The sequence below is a fragment of the Erythrolamprus reginae genome, chromosome Z (assembly GCF_031021105.1).
Source record: "Erythrolamprus reginae isolate rEryReg1 chromosome Z, rEryReg1.hap1, whole genome shotgun sequence".
Taxonomy (NCBI): domain Eukaryota; kingdom Metazoa; phylum Chordata; class Lepidosauria; order Squamata; family Dipsadidae; genus Erythrolamprus; species Erythrolamprus reginae.
Genome location: NC_091963.1, coordinates 76,044,434 through 76,062,568, shown reverse-complemented (window position 1 = coordinate 76,062,568; position 18,135 = coordinate 76,044,434). Strand labels below are relative to the sequence as shown.

The window sequence follows — 18,135 nt, the reverse complement described above, 5'->3', positions numbered from 1 at the left end:
CAGAATAAATTATCAAGTATTTATGTTGTCATATCTCAATATCTAAACTAAAATATGCTTGAAGGATATTATTCTACATTACAACACATACAGAGATACTGTAGATCTAAAAATAGCAAGATCTCCCCATCTTTCAACTCCTTGGCACATCAGCATATCATATAGAATAAAATGCATTTTCCAGTCCATAGGGCATATGTATTTTGCATTAATTCTAGTGAATCAATTTTAAAACAAATACCTATAATACTTGTAGAGCAGTGGTATAGAGTACAATTTCATTGTAGGCTGCATCAGGGGTTATGTTTGACCTCAGAGAGCTGGGGGTACTGGTGGGGTCATGGTGGATGTGAATAGACACTAAATAAATTGTTGTAAGTCAGGGATTCCCATTATTTTTGAGCTGTAGCATACACTCATTAACCTTTGACTCACAGAGCTGTTTGGAGGTATTTTCAGGTGAAGATGAAGGGAATACTTACCTGGATTTTCTAACATCTTTTAAAAATTCTGAGGAGGATTTTGTGTAACAGCTACATTTCATTCTCAAATATTGTTCAACTATAAAACACTCTCAAATTCCTTTACTTAAGAGAAGTAATAAAACTTCATGGGGGAGAGTGGTAAGGTATTACTGTAGTAAATTAATTTTTACTTTTTAAAACCTTATGGCTTCAGTTAGTCCTTTTAATTCAGCCTTTCTTGAAGGTTTTGAGTGCCTTCTTACAATTCACTGGAGCAATGAAGAATAATGAATTTATTTGTTTATTCATTGGATTTCTATGTCACCCCTCTCCGAAGACTTGGGGTGGCTTAAAATGCATAAAAACAGTAAATTACAATAGCATTAATCAAATTAGATTAACAATTAAATAGCTATCTTAAAATCCCAAATATTAAAATCAGTCACACCCATTTGTACAACAATCATACAAACATTTGTTGGCCAGGGACCAAGATCTAATCGGCCCAAGCCTGATGACATAAATGAGTTTTAAGACTCTTACAAAGGCGAGGAGGGTGGGGACAGTGTGAATCTCTGGGGGGAGCTGATTCCAGAGGGCCAAGGTCCCACAGAGAAGGCTCTTCCCCTAGGCCCCGCCAAATGACATTGTCTAGTTGACGGGCCTGGAGAAGACTGACTCTGTGGGACCGAACCGGTCACTGGGATTCATGTGGCAGTAGGTGGTCCCACAAGTTATCTGGTCTAATGTCATATAGGGATTTATAGATCATAACAAACATTTTGAATTGAGTCTGGAAACCAATTGGCAGCCAATGCAGATTGCAGAGTGTTGGAGAGACATGGGCAGGCCCATGGCCGCCGGCAGCTTGCGTTCTGCGCAATTTGCAGTTTCCAAATACTCTTCAAATGTAGCCCTATGTAGAGAGCATTACAGTAGTCGAACCTCGAGGTGATAAGGACATGAGTGACAGTGAGTAAAGATTCCCTATCCAGATAGGGCTACAACTGGTGCATCAGTTGAACTTAAACAAACACCCCCACGTCAAAACCGACATTATGTTTCAAGGTCAGCTGTGGATCAAGGAGGATGCCCAAGTTGCAGACCCTCTCTAAGGGGGTCAAAAGCTCCCCCCCCCCCAAGGGTAATGAACGGACAGATGGAAGTGTCCTTGGGAGGCAGAACCCACAGCTACTTCATCTTGTCGGATTGAGCTTGAGCCTGTTAGCACCCATCCAGATCCTAACAGCCTCTAGACACCAGCATATCACTTCTACTGCTTCACTGAGTGGACATAGGGTGGAGATGTATCATCAACATACTGATAGTAACTCACCCTGTGCCCTCGGATGATCTCATTCAGCGATTTCATGTAGATATTAAAGAGCAAGGCGAAGGGGACCAACCTCTGAGAAACCCTACAAGGGAGGCACCTAGGAGTCAACCTTTGACCCCCTACTAACACCAACTCCGACCGACTGGAGAGGTAGGAGGAGAACTACCATAAAACGGTGCCTCCCACTCCCAACCCCTCCAGTCGGCGCAGAAGAATACCATGTTCGATGGTATCAAAAGCCATTGAGAGGTCGAGAAGCACCAGGATAGAGGATAAACCCCTATCCCGGGCCCACTAGGGATCATCCATCAGTGCAACAAAAGCAGTTTCTGTGCTGTAGCTGGCCCTGAATCCTGACTGTTGAGGGACCAGATAATCGGTTTCATTCAAAGACAATTGGAGCTGGAGCAACACCAGCTCCTCGACAACCCTCCCCATAAAGGGGAGGTTGGAGACCAGACGATAGTTATTAAATACAACTTGATCCAAGGAAGGCTTCTTGAGGAGGGAGCGCACAAGTACCTCCTTGTAGCGAGCTATAAAGGACCCCTCCCTCAAGGAAGCAATGACAATCTTTTGGGCCTAGCTCGGTGTCACCTCCCTGCTGGCCGGAACCAGCCAAGAAGGACATGGGCCCAACAAACAGGTGGTGGAGCTCACAGCTTCCATGGCCTTGTCCACTTCATCAGGTGTTACCAGGTCAAACTCCTCCCACACAACAGGACTAAGACGAGCCCCTGTCACCTCGACTGTCTCATTATCAGCCAACATTGCATTCCAATTTGATTTGAGTGATTTTATCCACGAAAAACTTATTAAAGTCCTCAACATTACCCTGCAAGGCGGCTGGGTGAAATTCCACAGATAATTTCTTTAGGGAATATAGTAAATGCCAAAGGATACCATTCAAAATACAGTAAATGCCAAGAGTTGGTAATATGTAAGATCATATATGTTACCATATAACTACCCATTACATTGTGCAACACCCACCCATGCCTGTGGCCCATTTTAGCCTGCAGAATGTTGCAGGGGGCCATGAAGGCTGAAAGTAGGCTGCGTGCAATCTCCCTGAGCCCATTTTTGCCTGATAGAGCCAAAAACATTTTAAAATCCTCTTGATTGAAAGATGATCAAAATGAAGTATGTTGTGCATTTACCCCTATGATTCTTACCCTTTATTTAATACTTGATCATTGTGAAGTCAGAATTAGTTTTCAAGAACTTTATCATTTGATCCTTAACTTTGAAATAGCTAAAAGGACAAAAAGATTTTAGGTCTAACCCTACTTGCCTGCCTACACCAGTAATCACCACAATGTTATTTATTGGATCTATTCTGCAGCTATTGGAAGCTAAAAAATTCTGTAAAAGATGTAGTACAGACTTAGTAAAAATAAAAATAAAATGAATCCAATAATTTGACAATAGCAGTAAATTATAACATTTCCTGGTATGAGAGGCAAAGTGCTAATTTCCCCTTCTGTAAAACAGGATTAGAGTCTATTATCCTTCCTGTATGTAGCTACATGAAATGTTCCTATTAGAAATTAGAAACGCTTGGAGCATCATTCTTATAAGCTTTTTTCCTCTCCAATTTGATCTTAAACACTTTTTTGTGTTGGTTGGTATCACATTCATATGTTGCCAACAAATATGTCATTTAGTGACATGTAGTGAAGTCCTAACATGCTTGAGTTTACTGTGCATTATATTTTATTCAACATTCACAATAGGAAAATAAGATCTGTTTTTAAACAAGCATTGTGGGAGATACAGTATAGGTAGTCCTTGACCTATGGCCACAATTGAGCTAGAAATTTATGTTGCTAAATGAGACACATGTTAAATGAGTTTTGCCCCATTTTATGATCTTTCCTACTAAAATGATTAAGTGAATCACTGCTAAATGAATAACATGGTTGTTAAGTGAATGTGCTTTCTCACTGACTTTGCATGTCAGAAAGTTATAAAATGTGATCACATGACCCCAAGACACTGCAATCGTCATAAATATGAGTCAGTTGTCATGTATCTGAATTTTGATTATGTAATCATGGGGACATTGCAATGATCATAAATGTGAAAAACAGTCATAAGTCACTTTCTCAAGTGCTCTTGTAACTTTACCATCACTAAATGAACTGTTGTAAATCAAGGACTATTAGTACAATGTTTTACTAGTATGATTAAAACACTGGAATACATCTTTGATTAAAAGTGAGATGAAGTCACACGTCTAAACAGCTTCTTCCTACAGTTGAAAATAGTTTGCTAGGACACATTGCAAAAGCATCTTTGTTTTCATGCTCAGGTGTGAATTCACAGACCTTCCCTAAAATATATGACAAGCTTAGAGAAATGGCAAGATAAGAATATTTGGAATACACAAGAATTATTCCTACCCTTCCTACAAAAATTATGAACAGTTATAAATAGCCCCAACGCAGAAATGGAGCAGTGGAGCCTCAGCCCTTTGTTTCCTAGTTGATTCTAATAGAGTGATATTATATATTACTATATATTATATCTTTGGGTCTCTAGTCAAACCTTGGTCTTCCACAAAACTGAATACAGAGGGCAGTGGTTTAACTACCTTGAATATATTCCTCAGTTTCTATCTTTTCTACTTCCAAAATGAGTGATGCTTCAAATGTACAGAAATGTATGACCTTCTATAATCAGAATTAGCTAAAGAATTCAACTGATGAAAATTGCATGTGTACTGTGCTTTAATTAATTCCTTACCAGACAATGTTTGGTAAAGAACTGGCTCTGAGAGAGCATAGTTTGCTCAGGTGTTTTAGGGTAGTGGGATGGGGGAGGTTGATGTAAAAATCTGTAAGATCACAGGTATGGCATTGCCGTCCAAGCCCTCCTCTATGGTACATGAATCACACCTCCCCCAGTTTGTTTGGTGCAAGAAGCCTGAACTTCTGAAATTCAGATCTAATGCAAAGGTAACTGTTTCCATTTTATTTTTCCAATTACGTTAACAGTGCTCACACAGTAACAAATGAGTTGTACGCATCGATGTTAATATTCTCAAAAGTCATAGCCTGTCGTTCCATGTGCGTAATATGCATTGAAATCATATGACTAGAAGCCTTAGTGACATAGTGATTAGAACTGCAGTATTACAGGCTAACTCTGCCCACAACCTGGAATTCAATCCTGACCAGATCAAGGTTGACTATCTTCAAAGGTTGGTAAAATGAAAACCCAGATTGTTGAGGGCAATATGCTCATATTGTAAACTCAGAGAATGCTGTAAAGCATTATGGAGCAGTATATAAGTCTGAGTGCTATTGCTAAATCACTAAATAGAGCAATCATATTAAAATTTTCAACAGTTTTGTCCTCTTAAAGTTTTTATTTCTGCCTCTGTTTCTAGGCCCGTATCGTGGCAGTATTGGATTGGGAACTTTCAACTTTAGGCCATCCTCTGGCAGACTTGGCTTATACTCTTGCTTTTTGCTTTTGGCCCAGAGCCCTTAAACCTATAAAAATGCTTAATTTACAGAATGTAAACAGCATTGCAGGTATGTTTTATTTTTCTACTCAGCTGTTTTCTTTAAAAAAAAAATTAAATGTGAAAAAACATAATGATGGATTATTCTTACTCCAAGGATCCATTTTTCCATCTCAGATATATGTACTTCATCTGCTCTAGGTGTAAGGAAAACAAATTATTGGAGAAATGAAAATGTGTTAGTAAAATAGAAACACAGAGGGCATATGTGATAATTATTTTGTTAAAAAAGCGACATTGAAGTACCTGTTTTTCAAGAAACTTTATTATTATTATTATTATTATTATTATTATTATTATTATTATTATTTTATTGGATTTATATACCGCCCCTCTCCGCAGACTCGGGGCGGCTAACAACAGTGATAAAAAACAGCATGTTACAATCCAATACTAAACAACTAAAAAAACCCTTATTATAAAACCAAACATACATACAAACATACCATGCGTGAATTGTAAGGCCTAGGGGAAAAGAATATCTCAGTTTCCCCATGCCTGACGGCAGAGGTGGGTTTTAAGAAGCTTACGAAAGGCAAGGAGGGTAGGGGCAATTCTAATCTCTGGGGGGAGTTCGTTCCAAAGGGCTGCCACATTGTTTAGTTGACGGGACCTGGAGAAGGCCCAGTCTGTGGGATCTAACTGGTCGCTGGGATTCGTGTAGCAGAAGGCGGTCCCTGAGATAATCTGGTCCAGTGCCATGAAGGGCTTTATAGGTCATAACCAACACTTTGAATTGTGACCGGAAACTGATCGGCAACCAATGCAGACTGCGGAGTGTTGGTGTAACATGGGCATATTTGGGAAAGCCCATGACTGCTCTTGCAGCTGCATTCTGCACGATCTGAAGTTTCCGAACACTTTTCAAAGGTAGTCCCATGTAGAGAGCATTAGTCGAACCTCGAGGTGATGAGGGCATGAGTGACTGTGAGCAGTGACTCCCGGTACAAATAGGGCCGCAACTGGTGCACCAGGCGAACCTAGGCAAACGCCCCCCTCGCCACAGCTGAAAGATGTTTCTCTAATGTGAGCTGTGGACCAAGGAGGATGCCCAAGTTGAAGACCCTCTCTGAGGGGGTCAATAACTCCCCCCCCCCAGGGTGATGGACGGACAGATAGAATTGTCCTTGGGAGGCAAAACCCACAGCCACTCCGTCTTATCAGGGTTGAGTTTGAGTCTGTTGACACCCATCCAGACCCCAACAGCCTCCAGGCACCAGCACATCACTTCCACCGCTTCGCTGACTGGACAAGGGGTGGAGATTTAGAGCTGGGTATCATCTGCATACTGATGATACTTCACCCCATGCCCTTGGATGATCTCACCCAGCAGTTTCATGTAGATATTAAATAGCTACCCCACAAGGGAGCGACCTAGAGGTCGACCTCTGACCCCCCACTAACACCGACTGCGACCGACCGGAGAGGTAGGAGGAGAACCACTGAAGAACAGTGCCTCCCACTCCAAACTCCTCCAGCCAGCGCAGAAGGATATCATGGTCGATGGTATCGAAAGCCGCTGAGAGGTCAAGAAGCACCAGGACAGAGGATAAACCCCTGTCCCAGGCCCGCCAGAGATCATCCATCAGTGCGACCAAAGCAGTTTCCGTGCTGTAACCTGATTGTTGAGGACCTAGATAATCGGCTTCTTCCAAGGACCACTGGAGCTGGAGCGCCACCACCTTCTCGACAACCTTCCCTTGGGGTCCTGCATTTGATTCTATACAAGCCCTCAAAATAACAGGACAGAACATGGTTTAAAAGGCTAGGACTTCAGCTTTCTAATGACTAGAAGCATGCCTGGAGAGAGCTAAATTAGAGAAATTGGTTTATTTAATTGGAAGATAGGATTTTCCTTGCAGTCATGATTAGAAGGAGAAAATGAAACAAAAATGATTATATTATGGAAATACACTTAGGCTAAACTGCAATTCAGAATGCAAGAAATTCAACTTCACTAAATGCAGTAATTGTGTTGGTGTGTCCTTGTCTAGCCTCTCTCTCTCCCTCCCTCCCTCTCATTTATATATAAATCATTTATCTCTAGGATATCTCTTAAAGCTTTATTATGTAATAGCTTAGTTTAATTAGAAAGAATAACAGCTGAAATTGAGAATGTTTAAATAAAGTGAGAGTTCAAGAATGTTTTTACAAGGGAGTTGTAAAGAGAATATAAAGGAGTATTCTTTACAGTATGTTTCTCCACACTGCAGTTGTATGACTTATGTGGAATAATTTGACTGAAACATACAACCTCTTTAGAAAATGTGGAATGGGGAATTTCCTTTAAGGATATTATATTGGCTGGCTGGGAATCTATGAGAGTTTGAGTCCACAAACTTTAAAGTTTGCTGAGGTTGAGAAACTGTTATAACTTGTGGCCTGATAATATCTAGCTGAGCTTAGTTGGCTCAGAAAGCTAAGTGGGGTCAAGTGTGTTTAATATTTGAGTAGATCACTGAAGTTTTAGACTAGCAACCAATGTTGAGAAGGAGTCTAAAAATATGCTGAAGAAGACCCCAGCAAACCATTACTATATTAGACTAAGAAAATGCTTGTATAATGTGAAAATGTCAATTGCTGACCACTGCTCAGAGATAATTCTGGATGTGTGGATATTATGATATAAAAAACAAATATAGTATATGTGCTTATTAACTACATCTGTGATATATTTGATGTAATCTTTAAATCATGCAGTAAAGCTAAAGATTGACATAAATGAATTTGCTTTTCATAGGAATTCCTTCCCCTGAAGAACTGATCATGATTTATTCTCGCTTCAGGGATACCTGTACTTCTCCATATAATATTAATTTTTTTCTTGCTCTTTCCTATTTTAAGTTGGCTTCAATAAGCCAGGTAACATATATAATCCGCACCTTACCTTTTAATGTTAAATGGATTGACTGAAATCTAGTTAATCCACTTTTGTAAATCCTTTTGCTCATGAAAACAATAGTAATAGCAGATTTTACTTGACATAGAGGAACTGTTTGTGTAATATTAAATATTATGCTATTGTTGAGTCCCTGCAAGTGATGTAATTACTGTTCTTTAAGTAGACTTTTAGAACGAATGAAATGTAGTACCAAAATATGAGATGAGACTAATTTAATTTTATACTTAATCACATTGCTCTAAAGATGTCTGTGAAAAACCTGTAGTCTTAGCACAAAGTAAATAATAAATTATTGATGGAAGAAATAAATAAAAAGAGACATCAATTTAATATGGATATGGATAACATACAATATCATTTATTGCTTTTCATATAGCATATAATGACTATGGTAAATGAAAATTACAGTAACTTTAAATTTAATGAATCCTATTATTGCATTGTTCCCAGCAATTCTATTGTATGTTCCATAGTTTTAAGTTTCACAGAATTTTCATAGTTTTATGCTCTATGCCATTATTTTGAAATTTTATAGCTACTCTGTATATCATGTATAGATATATACAATTGTTATTTCTGATAATTTTTCTGCAATTTAACTGTACTTTTTATATTATTGTAAGCCACCCTGAGTCCTTCAGGATTGGGCGGCATATAAGTCAAACAAACAAACAAACAAATAAATAAATAAATAAATTTGATGGGTTATCTTTTTAAAAATTTATATTGGTCAAGATTAAAATAAATATAGATCATTAAACATTCCTCTGTAATATAATGTTAAAGTGCTGAGCTATATATTAAATTTCATATATTGAAATTATTCTTTAGGGTATATATGCCAGATATCTCCTGGGTAATTCCTCTGCAGAAAACAGTTTGGAGTTCAGCAATGTAGTGAGACCTCTGGCTGAAGCTGGATTACTAGTAACAAAAAAGTAAGAATTGATTGTTGAAAGAGTTTTAAAGAAGCAACTATGCCACCTGTACATCAAATAGGTTCTGCAAAGTTTTCTTTTTTTGACTGCTCTTTGATGCTACATTGCTTATCTTTATAATAAATTTACAAGAATGATTTGTATGTATGGTAGAGATCTTGTATCTCTGTTTTTCAGCCCAGATCAGTTAGCCTATCTGAGACACAGGTTTGCCCTTTCCTTAAATTTATCAATGTATTTGTTCATTAGATTTTTATTATTTTTATAAGTAACTGAAGACAGCTCACATACTTAATACTTCTTTTTGGTCATATGTTGCTTTATTCTAGAATAACTTTCAGCACTGGCACACTTCCTTGTAATCCTGTAGAATTATTCCAGCAGTCCACAGAGGGGAAAATAATCCTTCAGAAAGTGAAGGATTTCATGAAAAAGCATGTTTTTCCAGCAGAAAAAGTAAGTTCTACCATAAATAGTTATTAAAACAGGACCAAATCAACATCATCTTGGGCCTTGCAAACTTCTTGGAAATGCCATTTAATTTACACAAGGCCAAGAGTATCTCTATTTTGCAGAGATAGATCTATCTCTAACTAACTAAGTCAATGACAGAAACCAAGTAAAATGTACAGATTAGGACACATGAAAGTCCCAATTCCAATTTGAAATAATAACTTGTTTTAAGTCTATAAGATCCAAGGTTTGACAGGAGATTAATCAATACTTTCAATTACAGCCTTCAGATGGCGTAACATGAGAATGTTTATTTGTACATTATTTTATATATACCCTCTAGGAAATAATTGAATATTACGCTAGAAAGAAAAATTCACCAGATATATGGAGAAAACCTAGTGTCATGGAGAGACTCAAGGTACTCTTTTTTTCAGTCCATAGTATATTGTAAAAGAAAGATCTTGCATCAGGAGTGTAAAACTCGATTTCATTAAGGACCATATCAGGGTTGTGTTTGATCTTGGGGACCGGAGTGTGGCTTGGGGGGGTGGGGGTATTTTCGACTTCATACCAGGGATGCCTGTGGAGATCCAAGCATTGTGCTCCTGAGCTTCTTTTTCGCTGCAATGGTCTCCTGCAACCTTCTTCCAGCAAAAATGTAGCTCAGGAGGGCCGCATGCAGCCCTCTTAAGCTCTGTTTTCACTAATAGAGGCACTACTGACAAGTCCTTCACTGTTTCCAGGATGGTTCAATGCAGTGATGGACTGCTACTGGTAGGGTCCAGTGTGGCGCACCAGTAGTGGCCTGCTGATGATGCCCCTTGCCAGCCGCTGTGGGTCACCATTTTTTTAAAAATTATTTGAATATTTTTCAATTTTTAGGAAATTATTTTAGTTTTTCTACTTCTGACCATGTGCAGAAACCAATTCTTTGGCATTGCACATCTGTTGCTATTGGGGAGGGGTATTTTTCATTCTGAGCATGCACAGAAGCTGCACTGTGCTTGCAGCAGCCATCTGTTTTTTGACTTCATGTTGTGCAAGAGAAAGCAAACTGTGCCCTGCTTTCAGGGTCTCTTGCATCCCTTTTAGCCCCCAGAGGAATGTAAGAAGGCCCAAAACAGCCGGAGGGGGGGGATGTAAGAAGGCTTGCTGCATGGCACCCCTTTTGGCCTCTGGGGGGGATGTAGGAATGCTTGCTGGACAGTGGGTTACACAATTATCTGCTTTTGGGGTATATGTTGGAAAAAGCCTCTATTGGCTGGAACTCCGTGTTTGTTCTGTTTTGTTTTTACTTCTTGTTTTCCCATGTTTCTGCTATGCCTCCATGCTCTATGTCTTTATGCTCCAACTCATGGAACAGGGCAGGCGGAAGAAAGGCAAAGAAAAGCCAAGGAGCCACGAGCTAAGATTGCAAGCACGCCAGAGAAAGTGGGGGAGGGTTTGAGAAGGAGAGAGTTGGGAGAGAGGAAACGCCAAGATTGTCCTCGTCTCTCTCAAGGAGATACTGCACCTGGGCAGATTCTTTGCTGTAAGCAGCCTGAGCATTTTTACAATAAAAATGGAAGCTGCTTACAGCAAGGAATCTGCTCGAGTCCCCGGCACACAATGCCATCATTAATTGCAGATTATTAACCACTACAAACTTACCAACCAACCAACCAAACCAACCACAGCGAATCACTACAACCACTGCAACCACACCCACTGCAAAGGTGCATTGCTATTTTTACTTTTCTAGCCCAATCAGTTTGCAGCTTTGTCATTGTCACTCAGCAGTATGTCTACTTTGCATACTCACAAACTTTTTACACTAAATGGAATATTAACTCAGGACAGTACTGATCCTGACATGTAGAGGGAGCACAAGGTAGAACTGAGGAATTTGTTCAGTTTCTGATGGATAAAATCGTCCAGATTCGGATGGACCTGGACTCGGGCAATTTTGACCGAGATGACGGGGGTAGATATTAGGTTCTGTGGGAAGAATTTGATACTGTAACTACTGAGGATGTGGACAAGGCTATTGGAGCTGTGATCTCTTCTACTTGTTTATTAGAGCCATGCCCCTCCTGGCTGGTTTCTCTTCTGATTTTCTCTGGCTGGTTTTGGCCAGCAGGGAGGTGACATGAGATTGGCTCCAGGCTTTGGTTAACACCTCCTTGATTGAGGGGGCCCTTCCCGCAACCTTTAAAGGAAGCAGTTGTAAGGCCCCTACTCAAGAAGCCTTCCCTAGATTCAGCCAAATCGAAGAACTTTCATCCAGTCTCCAACCTGCTCTTCATGGGAAAGTGGTGGCCCTCCAGCTCCAATGGTCATTGGATGAAATGGATTATCTAGAGTCTAGACCCTTTTCAATCTGGCTTCAGGCCTGGCTACAGCATAGGAACTGCTCTGGTCACCCTGATGGGTGGTCTCTGGCAAGCCCGAGATAGATGGCACTCCTCTATCTTGTACTACTTGACCTCAGCTGCTTTCAGTGACCATGGTTTTCTTCTGCGATAAGTAAGGGAGTTGGGAGTAGGAGGCACCATTATATAGTGGTTCTCCATAGGTTCTCCAGTCGGTCACAATTGGTGTTGATAGGAGGATGGAGGTCGACCCCTACGGCCCTCTTCTGTGGGGTCCCCAGGGTTCGGTCTTCTCTCCCCTTTTATTTAACATTTACATGAAACCACTGTATGAGATCATTCAACGACACAGGGTGAGGTATCAGCAATATGCTGACGATACCCAGCTATATATCTCAGTGAAGCTGTGGACGTGATGTGTCAGTGCCTGAAGGCTGTAAGGGTCTGAATGGGACTTAACCCTGACAAGACCAAGCAGCTGTGGGTATTACCTCAGATAGATCACATTGATTATCCATCTTTGATTCTGGGAAGGGGAAATTACCCCTCTCAGAACAGGTTCACAATTCGAGTGTCTTCCTAGATTCACAACTAGGATTAGATGAAATCTGACATGGGGACCTTTGCCCCGATTTGCCTAGTGCACCAATTGCGATCATATTTGGATTAGGAGGCCCTTTTCATGGTCATTCATGCCCTTATCATCTCACGGTTAGATTATTACAATGCGCTCTACATGAAGAGAATTCAGAGGCTGCAGCTAGTCCAGAACGCAGCCATGCAAGCCTAGGTACACCCACACTATACCAATTCTTCGTAGGCTGCACTGGCTCCCAATTGGTCTCAGGGTGCAATTCAAGGTGTTCATCATTACCCTTAAAGCCCTACATGGCTTAGGACAAGACTATCTTCGAGACTACCTTCTACCACATAACTCCCAGTGACCAACAAGGGCCCATAGGGTTGGTCTTCTCTGGGTCCCGTCAGCTAAACAGTGTTGGCTGGCGGGCCCGCAGGGGAGGGCTTCTCTGTGGCGGCTCTTTGGAACCAGCTACCTCCCAAGATACGAACTACTCCCACCCTACTGGCCTTCCGAAAAGCCATAAAGACCTGGCTTTTCCGGGAGGCCAGGGGTCACTGATCAGATAGCATACCATTGGAATCTGGCCACTAGAGACATGCATGATTTTTTATACTGTTTTAATTATTTTAATTGTGGAAAACAAATTGTTCTAAATTGTTTTTAATGGTTTTACACTGCAATATTTATGTTTGATTGTGAGCTGCCCAGAGTCCTTCAGGTGGCATATAAATCCAAACAAACAGTTTGATTTAAACAAATTTTGGCTTGTCTTATTTTCCCATTTTTATTTGTTCATGCTAAAAAAATCTGCATAAAAATATTTTTATTCATTTCTTACAGTACATGTATTTTAAAGTATATTTTAGTATAACAACTGCAAAATCTGGAAAACTGTGAAAATAACAGGAGCTGGAATTCATGAATTTGTATTCATGAATTTGTATTCATTCTGTGTAAATTAGGAAGGTTTAGTTAGAGTATGTGAATACTGGAGACCAGTGAAATTATTTCTTATTTGTCTCCATTAAGACTAGGTTGGAGTTCAAGATTAGTTATTGATTCTTCTAGAGTTTTTTTTTTGATATATTCAGTTCTTGCTTCTGCGAATTGTAAACGCGTATCCATCCTGTCACTAGTTTCTTCCATGTTTGTTATTCTTTGAACATTATGTGTTAGGATCCCCTGGACGCCTTCCATTCGCTTGTCTAATTTTTCCATACGCTCATCAAAATGACTCACATGGTCTTCTATTTTTTTTTATATCGTCTTTCATCACTCCCATGGTTCCTGTTAAGACACCATAATTCCGATCAATCAACTCATGTCGAAGAGCGAGTTTAGTGTGATCGTCGGTGTTGGTTGGAAAAATTGTGTCGTGGGTAACTTTTCTGATGAAGCCATTTCTGTAGTGTGCTGCAAACGCAGTATTGATGGTTGATTGGTGTTCTTCTTCCAAGATTTTGTTATAATAGATTGACTTGACGAGGACATCCTAAGTCTATTCCAGATGAAGTCCAATGCAGTCATACAATTTTAAGTATTGTTAAGTGTTATTAGTTGTGATAGAGAGTTTGTAAAGTTGGTTAATAATTAATTAATAATAGATATAAGTACGTTGAGAGAAAATTGAGAAAAGTAAGGTAGAATAGGAACAGGTGTAGATATAAGAATATAGGAGTATCAGGAAAGCTAGGGTAATGAAATGAGAGAAAGGGTTCAGAGCAATGTTCGTGCGGCAGAAGGTGGAAAAGTATAGTGTCTGAGCGGCAGTCCTTTTGGGACTGGGCGGCATAGAAGTATAAATAAGTAAGTAAGTAAGTAAGTAAGTAAGTAAGTAAGTAAGTAAGTAAGTAAGTAAATAAGAAAAAAAATTCCCTTCTTTTTTATTAAAAGAAATTAATAATAAAACAAAACCAAAATCTATTACTATTATTACTATCTTCTCTTTTTCCATCCCTGTCTCCTCCCCCCTTGTGTGTGTGTGTGTGTGAACTCTTGAACCATTTCCAATAACAGGTGAGCTATTGGAAATGGTTCAAAAGTTCACACACACACACACAAACGGCTGGTTTTTTTTTCCTGTTATTATTTGGGTGCTTTTTACCATATGCTTTAAATCAAGAGTCATTTCTCTCTCTTTCTCTCTCCCCCTCTTGCTCTCTCTCTCTTTTTCTCACTTTCTCTGTCCCTCTCTTTCTATCTCTCTCCCCCTCTTGTTCTCTCTCTCTCTCTCTCTCTTTCTCTCTCTCTTGTTTTCTTTCTCTCCCTCTATTGCTTTCTTTCTCTCTCACTCTTTCTTTCTATCTCTTTCTTTCTTTCTCCTCTATCTTGCTAGCTCTCTCCCCCCCTTTCTCTCTCTCTCTTTCTCTCTTGTTTTCTTTCTCTCTCTCTCTTGCTATTTCTCCCCCCCTTTCTCTCTCTCTCTCTTTGTCACTTACTTTCTCTCCCCCCCCCCGCTCTCTCTGTGTCAGCGAGGGGGCTGCGAGAGCGCTTTCTCCGAGCGCTTCAGGAACGCTGGCCCTGCCTCTACTGCAGCCCCCTTGCTGAAAGTCTGGGACGAAAGTGCTCCCAGCAAAGGGGCAGCGAGAGGGGCGGGGTGGGCATTCCCGAAGCACGCGGAGAGAAGAGGAGGAGAATCCGCAGCCAGCCACGGCCGCGAGAGAAGTTGCGCCCCAAGGCAGGAGGCAAGGCAAGAAAGTAAGTGACAAAGAGAGAGAGAGGGCGGAGGAGGAGAGGGGGCTGATCGGGCGGGCGGGGGACAGGGCCAAGAGGGGGCCGGAGGCACCGTGGGGAGGCAGGGGCAGCCGCGGCTCCCTTTTTTTCTTTCTACTGCCGGCCTCCCCGCCCCCTCCCCCGCAGGCTGTCAGGGGGATGGGGAGCGCGCGCCCGTGGAAAAGGTTGCATGGGGGGTATTTTGGGGCGCGCGTGCGCTCACGCACACAGCTTACAAGGAACAGTGATTCAGAGGTTTCAAGGATCAAATATCAAGTATCAAATGCAATGTCTAAAATATAGAGTATGGAAATATAAATACAACGAATCTAGCTAGTAATATCATCAATTCATTCAATAATAACAATTATAATATGGGTAATCAATTCATCAGAGAGGAGAATAGAAAAGAGAAAGGAAAAAAAGGGAAGAAAAAGAAAATAGAGTATGATCCAAGGTTGGTCAAAATGACAAATATTCAGGTTAAAAAAATGCAAACAGTTCATTCTGTAGAAACAACTTACTATATATAATCAATTAATCAGAAAATCAGTTATTTAAATATTAAGTTGAAGTATTTGACTATTATGGTAGGTTATAAATATATTGGAATATATAGAAATAGGTACAAATTTATTAAACTTATGACATATAATAGATTATATTGTTAATATTATTAATATAATATAAATATAAGGTATAAGGTTAATTTATATAAGATTGATTGAGAATGTCTATATGAAAAATGCTTAATTTGTATTTCAACTTAATCCAAAATGATATAATTTTGTTTAATCTATTATATGTCATAAGTTTAATAAATTTAATATGAGTTTAAAGGTTGAAGTAGTATAAATCTAAAGTAGAAAAAAGTAAAAAATAGAAACAGAAATATATTGAGTTCCTCTTTAAATACTTATAGTGTTGTTTAAATTAAGGAGAATCCTGTAGATATGGAGCATTCAACAGATGAGGTAATCCAAAAGGTGGTGAAAAAGTTCAATGGGTAGTTCAATAAGTAGTTAAATTAATGAAAGATCAAATAATTTCAAAAAGCCAGGTAGCTATAGTTCAGACTTCTAAATGTATTCAAGAAGGCTTAATTAGTCCCACAGTTCGTCAGTTGATCAGTTGTTGTAGGTAAAATTAAGTAAAATGTCTAAGAAAAGTCCAGCCAAAATAAGTAATGCTCTGGGTATCCAAAAGTAAAGTTAAGTACTTCTTCAGAATGATTAAATCCTAACAAAAGGAAAGGAAATCAACAAGAACACAGATTCCAGGAATGGGGGGAAGTAGTGTGAAGTAAACACAAAAAGGGGATGCAGGAGAATTCCTGTTGTTATAAGATCAATGTAACCTGATTTATTCCATTCAAACTGTTCAAAGTGTTACTCCAAACGACGACAGCAGACTTAAGGAGAGCTCCCTTCTCTTACCTTCAAAGGTGTTTGCGATCGGTACTCAGCAGTCAACAGTACAGTTGTAACAAAATAAAATCGGGGTCCAGCGAAATGTATGTTATTTCCACCTATTCCAGCTGTTTATTGCAGAATCATTGCCGCCATGTTTCTCCAAAGACTCGGAGTCGCTGCCTCTTGTTCGCCCAAGGTTTTAAAAAGAATGGAACCAATTTTCAAATTTCAAGGGGGTTACTTTCTTTAATTTTCAAATCCCAAATATCACTCACAGTTTTTCAATTATAATCCAAAAGAGTGCTCCGTCGCTACCGCGGCTTCCTCTAATGAATCAGGAACGCTGCGGTTCCGGATCTCCCAAAAGGCAGAACTCTTCGAGAGACGATCAGGAGAGGTTCTCTGCTTCCTGAGGGGCCCGCCGGCCACCCCCAGGTGCGCTAGAGTTTCCTCTTCAAAACCGTGGGCTCTACGGGTCCGCAGTCGCCCGATTTGGCAATCGTAACTCTCAAAATGCCAAAAACAATCCCGAAGAACCGGGAATTGCCCAGCAACAACTGGAAGCATTTTTCCTCCACTTTCAAAATGTCACCGAAGCCTAACACCAAGATCTTCCCCACACAATGGTTGAGATATTAGTGAATATTACCGGTAAGACTCCCCAAGAAATGATCAACCATACAGATGAAATTTACCAAATTTTGACCTCCTATGCAAGACATCCAAGAGAAGTCCATATCAGATTTTTCAAAAGAAGTATCCGAGACGAGGTATACAATATGTCTAAAGAACATACGGTATCCTACAAAGGTAGAGACATTGTTGTCCTTCGTCAAATTCCAAGACGTGTTAGAGAAAAAAGAAAACCATATCAAACGATAGTCGACAAATTAAATAAGAACAATATCCAGTTTAGATGGATTATCCCCGAAGGTATTATGGTTACTCTGATCGACAAAAATTATAAAATTACCTCACTTGATGAAACAAAGGAATTCCATGACCATATTTTTAAATCATTTGAAGAGATAAGACCAAAAGAAAGAGACAGTAGAGATAAGCTTACAACAGAAGAGCTTAGTTCCAACAACAACCTTCTAGACAAAGACCTGGAAACAAAACAAATGGATGATGATTACGCTGGATGAGGTCCAATCACCCGAGTAAAGAATGAGGCCCGAAAAGAGAAGTCAAAACAATAGACAAAACGAGATCACTCTATTTTCTACTAATATTAATGGCTTAAATTCGTACAAAAAGAGAACAAAAACTTTTCATAAACTGATTAATCATAATTATGACATAGTATCCTTACAAGAAACTCACATTTCAAAAGATGAGATTAATTTATTACATTTTCCTAACCTCGGAGAATTTTTTATGACATCTGCATCTGTTAAAAAAAGAGGCATTGTTATATACGTCAAACAGACCTTTTTTCCTAAACTC

The 18,135-nt window shown here is 39.7% G+C and overlaps 1 protein-coding gene across 2 annotated transcripts in view; it reads left to right on the top strand.

Annotated features, from left to right (window-relative positions):
* The window catches only part of ACAD11 (acyl-CoA dehydrogenase family member 11), a 150,798-nt gene that overhangs the window by 59,118 nt on the left and 73,545 nt on the right, over positions 1-18,135 (top strand). For both annotated transcript variants that reach the window (XM_070726354.1, XM_070726353.1), the window contains exons 6-10: positions 5,195-5,342; positions 8,073-8,194; positions 9,066-9,172; positions 9,502-9,628; positions 9,969-10,046. In XM_070726354.1, the coding sequence (XP_070582455.1) occupies positions 5,195-5,342; positions 8,073-8,194; positions 9,066-9,172; positions 9,502-9,628; positions 9,969-10,046 (582 nt within the window). The remainder of the gene's footprint in view (positions 1-5,194; positions 5,343-8,072; positions 8,195-9,065; positions 9,173-9,501; positions 9,629-9,968; positions 10,047-18,135) is intronic.